Source organism: Hibiscus syriacus, unplaced genomic scaffold (genome assembly GCF_006381635.1).
Source record: "Hibiscus syriacus cultivar Baekdansim isolate YM2019G1 unplaced genomic scaffold, ASM638163v2 tig00111873_pilon, whole genome shotgun sequence".
NCBI lineage: Eukaryota > Viridiplantae > Streptophyta > Magnoliopsida > Malvales > Malvaceae > Hibiscus > Hibiscus syriacus.
In genome coordinates, this window is record NW_024063206.1 from 351,200 (window position 1) to 357,420 (window position 6,221).

Here is a 6,221-nt window from a genome sequence, read left to right on the forward strand (position 1 = left end):
GGAGCTCGTCTTCTCGACGTTCAGTTGATGACACATAATGAAATGGATTAGGATCAGTTGGTTCCTCCTCATTGGTGGGCTGATGAGCAGCTTCAGATGCTTTGACATTTTCAGATGGTTGCAAGAGCGTAGTAGGGAATATGGGGATATCAAAATTCATGTGCGGGAGAATTTCCATGAAAGCATTTGCATTAAACTCATCTCGGTAATGTACATATGCAAAGATGGTTATCATGTTGCTAGTTAGCTGCTCGACATGCTCTTGAGTTCTCTTAGTGACCTCCTTTAGGGACTTTAGTTTTGTCCTTACATTTGGAGTTGCATCAGCACGAGAAGTGTTCTTCTCTTTTTCTTTTCCCTTGGTTTCCTTGAATCCAAGTAACATAGGAATCTTGGCCTTTGTAATACCAGCCAGCCCATGCAATATCTCATCACATTGTTCCTCGGGCACATTCTTCTTATGACAAAGAGTCATAATGAGGTTTGAAAATACCAAGGCACTGGCAGGTCTCTTCAGACAGGTATGAACTTGTTCCACAATGATTTTTCTTATGTCAATGGAACGTCCTACTAAAATAGTATGCAAAAGAAGCATCATCTGCAATGAAACAGTGGCGTTGTGTGCAGTAGTGAAAATCTTGTGCTTAATGAAGTGATTCCACAACTTGGCCCTTAGCTGTAACCTCTCTCGATCCACCGTTCGTCAGCTTCATTGCTGGTCATTCCACTGTGTGTTTGAAAAATAGAGGTCTTCCAAAATGGCATGATAAGTTTCTTTGTCTGCCTTTTTCGTGAAAGTGGTATGGTTATCAATAACATCCTGTAAATTAAAATAGGGATTAATAGCTGAAAGAGTAAAGCGAATAGAAATACCACGAACCACCACGACATGCTAATTCATATAAGTAATGTTGGCGTAGAATTCCTTCACTAGAGATGCATTCATATTCTCCGGATTCTTGGTAAATTTTTGCTTGGTGTACAATGTCTATTATATCATTTCCAAAGTCGACATCTTCCTCGTCGGAGAAAAAAACCCAACTCAAAAAACACATAGCGATTTTTAAGGTTTTGAAATCTTTATTGCGTTGCTTCATCCACAAAATGTGATGGAGATGTTGGAGCCGAGTTGGAGGGACGTGATCTCGCCATGGTTAGTTGACAAGACAAAGAAAAAATGAAAAAACTTAAAGCTTTTTGACTATGACTTTTCGGTGCTAAGGAGGGAAGAAGAAGAAGAAGAAGAGATGCAAACTAAGTGAGAGAGTGAAAAAGATAAGAACAAGATAAAAATTAAAAATGATAGGGGTTATTTAATATGTGGACGGGGTGTTAGCGGGAAAAAAGACAAAAATAAATAAGCAAACCTTAAAGAAAAACTAAAAAAAATAAAAAAGGTGAAAAAGTTAAAAAGTTTTCATCATCTTTTTGTCTTGTTGCCGCACATTTCTTTTGCTTTAACCGTACGGTTATCACGTGCTGGCTGCGTGGACCTTAATTTTGCAAAGAAAAAAAATAAGCACTTAAAAGAAAATGGAATAAAACAGTAGCAAAGTAAATTGTTATTTATGCACAGAAGTAAATCTAAAATGTAACAACATCTTCAAGATGCTTAGCAAGTTTTGACATCGTGCGAGAGGAGTGCAGATTTGTCACGCATGGGCAGAGCTCCTTGATAAGCCTTCAGACGCTGGACATTGACTTTGAAAATGGATCCATCATCCATATTCTTGATATCCACAACTCCATGAGGGTAAACACGATGTACTTCAAATGGTCCTGACCATCGTGACTTCAGTTTTCCAGGGAAGAGCTTAAGCCTCGAGTTAAACAAGAACACCTGTTAGCCAATATGAAATTGCCATGGCAAACGTATTCAATCATGCCACTTCTTGGTTTTTTTAAAGCTTGGAATTTTCATATGCTTGTGCTCGAAACTCTTCTATTTCATTCAGATCGAGTAACCTTTGCTCCCAACTAATTGTGCATCGAAGTTCAACTTCTTGATCGCCCAATATGCCTTATGTTCTAATTCCACAAGTAGGTGACAAGCTTTCCCATACACCATCTTGAAAGGTGACATTCGCAGAGGTGTTTTGAATTCCGTCCGATAAGTCCAGAGCACTTCGTCTAGCTTCGGGTACCAGTCATTCCTTCTAGGGTTCAACACATTCTCTAGGATTTGCTTAATTTCTCGATTGGATACTTCTGCTTACCCATTGGTTTGTGGGTAATATACCGTTGCAATTTTATGTTGTACTCCATACCATATTTTTGTAATGCATTGACAATTAGCTTGTTATCAAAATGAGTGGCCTCGTCACTGATAATGGCTATTGGTGCTCCAAATCGGGTAAAGATGTTCTTGTGAAGAAATTTGAGCACAATTTTAGAGTCATTCCTCGGTGTGGCAATCGCTTCAACCCAGTTAGATACTGTTGTGTTAATCGATCGATGGAATAGGCCAAGAGGGGGGTGAATTGGCACTAAAAATTTCGGTGGAAGCTTTCAGAAAAAATTGAAAATATTTGCACAACGATTTAGAGTGGTTCGACTTTCTCAACTAAAGTCTATGACCACTACCCTAGCTATCCACACTAAGGATTTTCCACAAATTCACTAATTTGTCTTTCTTTTGAGGACAAAGAGTAACCTTACAAATTCCTTAAGAATTATACCCCAAATTATTGATAACACTCTCTCCCAAAGAGAACAATACAAATTTTGCAAACTTATAAGAAAATCCTCACAAGGCAAGATGTTTGCACAATTCTAGAACAAAAAAAGAACACTCAAGAATAATACAATTGAGCACAATAAGTATTCTTGAAAGCAAAAATGAATATTGAATGAAATAGGCTTGAAAATGCTCAAACTTGAGGTTTGATGATTTCTCTTGTATTCTCTCTTGATTATTGTTGATTGTTATTTCTTGTTGTTGATCAATGACTTCTAAGCTTGTTTAAATACTCCTTCAATTGATTCTGAACGTTGGGGATGATTAGTGGAGATAATGGAGTCGTTTAAGTGTGAAAACAATTAATAAAACTATTTGGAGCGTGGGGGAATCGGTACCCCCTCATAGGGAATCGGTTCATGCAGTGTAAAATTCAAATATTTTGACCGTTGAACATAGGGGAATCGGTTCCCTCTGAGCATTCTGTTATTTCTCAGAGCCAAACCATTCAGGGGGAATCAATACCCCATTGTGGGAGAATCGGTTCCCTCTGGGAAATCTGCCCATTTTGGTTTGATTTTAATTAAGAAATGATTTTTGACTCGATTAAGGCTCGAAATACTTTTGTAAATTTGTTTAACATATTTTTACACTTTAATGAAGATTAAAATAAACTTTGAAAGACTTGGAGTAATATTTTTATATTCGAATAATTATATCGAATATACTTTAGAAAACCTTTTGTAAAATCTTAAAATTCATTTAACTTAATTTTTTTATATCGAAACATCAAAATGTTTTCAACAATCTCCCCCTTTTTGATATAACAAAACATTTTAGTAATTTTAAGATTTTCTAAATTGAAAAATCATTTTTGAAATCAAAAATTAAGTTTTGAAAAACTATTCCCCCTTACTTTAACACTTCTCCCCTTTTTGTTAAATTAAAAAGACTCTAAAACTTTTTAAACAAGGTTTTTGAAAAATTAAGCCAATTGATAGATTAAGATAAAGCGTAAGCTGCTAAGATCACAATCAAGAGAAATGTTAGCCATTAGTTTCATAATCCAATATTCATAAACAATGTGAAATGGCAAAAATTGGTCATAATGCAACTAATATGTAAATGATGCAAAAATAAACATTAAGCTCAGAATGAAAGTTAAAACCAAACCAAATATATAAGCATGTAAGTTCAAATATCCAATCATCCAACAAATTCAAACACCCAAAATAAAACAATCCATGAACATCAAAATGTTTTATAATTTAAAGTTATGAGTTCGGGGTTCAGTTCAAGCAAACTAACGCAAGATAGGTCTAGTCATCCGTATGAGGATCGGAAGGAGTAGGATAATATGCTTGCACTTCAAGTGTGAGAGCATCCATACGTTCATGCTTTTCCCGTATTTTGTATGACTCAAAACAAGTATGGTACCTATGGTATAGATCTTGTCTATGACCAGGTACGTTGAAACAAGAGTTCAAAATGGTCATATTTGGGTCATTTGGATTAGGTGGAGGAATAAGAGGTCGGTTTTAACTTGAGCGACTAGACGATGTCCTAGGTCGTTTAGGATTTGACATGGTTTAAGAATCGGAACAGAATATGTAACCTGCAAATTTAAACACGTGTATGCAATATAATCAAACCCAAAACTCAAATGAGTCATCAATATTTCAAGGTTCTCTAAAACAATCCTAATGGGCAAGATTTTTGAAAACTATTGAAAAATAAGGTTTGAAAGTCTTAATCCGTATATTTTCCATGAAAGACAACATAATTGAATAAAAAACATCAATAATTCTAAAAAATAATAATATTTTTTAAATTTCGAAATTCACAGAAAATTTTGAAAAATTGTTCGTTTTTTATGAAATTTGTTGTAAAATCTAGTTTCTAAACACTAATAATCAATTCCCGATATAATGTTCAACTTAGAACTAATTAAAACTATTCCTAAACTCAAAAATTGAAAAAAATAAAAATTTAGAAAAATACCTTGAATATTTTCGGATTTGAGTGAGATTGGATGAAGTTTGCACGATTTTAATGATTCTAGCAGGTTTAGGAGATGAAATACGAAGTGATTCCGACTAGAAATCGATGTTTTAAAGCAATGTAAAGATTTAGGGAGATGGAGAGAGTGAACATCGGCAAAGAAGAAAAGAGAGGGTTTGAGATGTGTAGTTTGGGCATAATAATAACAGACCCCGTGGGGGGTATTGATTCCCTCCAGGGGGAATCGGTTCCCCTTCAAAGGGGAATCGGTTCCCCTTTAAGGGGGTATCGATTCCTCCTGCACCAAAATGCTAAAAATCTGATTTTAAACACTTAGAATGCTAAATTAATTTGCTCTAGTGGTATTTGGTAACTCATATATTAAAAATTAATCATGTTCAATCAATCAATTTTATCTTTAAACTACATTTGAACATAAAATTAATTTTTACTAAGAATCATAAACTCCCCCTAACTAATAGCAAAGAATGTAATCAAAATTATTATTATTATAAGCATTTTTCTTAAAAGTGCTAAAATTAATTTAAACACTAAGTGAAGATAGGTCAGTTAAACCTAATTCTCTCCTAAGTGTCCAAAGTCTTTCTTTGTCTAAAGGTTTTGTAAAGATATCCTCTAATTGGTGCAAAATATCAACAAATTCTAGAACTACATCTTCTTTAGTGACGTGGTCTCTAATGAAGTGATGTCTAATTTCAATATGCTTAGTTCTAGAGTGTTGGATGAGATTTTTAGTGAGACAAATAGCACTAGTATTGTCACACTTGATAGGAATGATACCTACTTCAATTCCATAATCAAAAAATAGTTGTTTCATCCATAAAACTTATGCACAATAACTACCGATTGAAATGTATTCTGCTTCAGTGGTAGATAGTGCAGCATAATTTTGTTTCTTTGAAAACCAAGAAATCAGCATATTTCCAAGGAATTGACAAGTACCGGAGGTGCTTTTCCTATCTAATTTGCATCCTCCATAATCCTCATCAGAGAAGGCATGCAAGCTAAAGCTAGAGTCTTTAGGATACCAAAGTCCTAAACTAGGAGTGTCCTTAAGGTATCTAAAGATTCTCTTGACAGCTAGTAAATGTGATTCCTGAGGATATGATTGAAATCTAGCATATAAGAAAACACTAAACATAATATCCGGTCTACTTGCGGTTAGATAAAGCAAAGAGCCAATCATTGACCTATACAATTTAACATCCATACATTTACCTCTGTCATCTTTGTCAAGCTTTGTTGTCGAGCTTATTGGAGTGGCATGAGGCTTCTCGTTTTCATGTCCAAACTTCTTGAGCATATCTTTGACATACTTAGCTTGATTGATGAAGATGCCATCTTTTCTTTTCTTGATTTGGAGTCCTAAGAAAAATGAGAGCTCTCACATCATGCTCATCTCGAATTCACTTTGCATTTGCTTAGAAAATTCTTGGCAAAGAACATCATTAGTAGAACCAAATATTATATCATCAACATAAATTTGAACTACTAATAAATCTTTACCTTTATGCTTTAAAAA

The 6,221-nt window shown here is 34.7% G+C and overlaps 1 protein-coding gene across 1 annotated transcript; it reads right to left on the minus strand.

The window, feature by feature from the left end:
- Positions 1-1,612: 1,612 nt before the first annotated feature.
- On the minus strand, positions 1,613-2,083 carry LOC120172616. Its single transcript, XM_039180031.1, has 2 exons — positions 1,979-2,083; positions 1,613-1,840 (listed from the first exon to the last, which is right to left on the minus strand). Exons 1-2 carry the CDS (start codon positions 2,081-2,083, stop codon positions 1,613-1,615), a joined length of 333 nt encoding a protein of 110 aa, XP_039035962.1.
- Positions 2,084-6,221: the final 4,138 nt, after the last annotated feature.

Coding starts and splice junctions, on each gene's coding strand:
- LOC120172616 (XM_039180031.1), bottom strand. CDS start 2,083: ATGTCACCTTTCAAGATGGTGTATGGGAAAGCTTGTCACCTACTTGTG. Junction 1,841..1,978: donor TGAACTTCGATGCACAATTA/GTTGGGAGCAAA, acceptor ATTGGCTAACAG/GTGTTCTTGTTTAACTCGAG.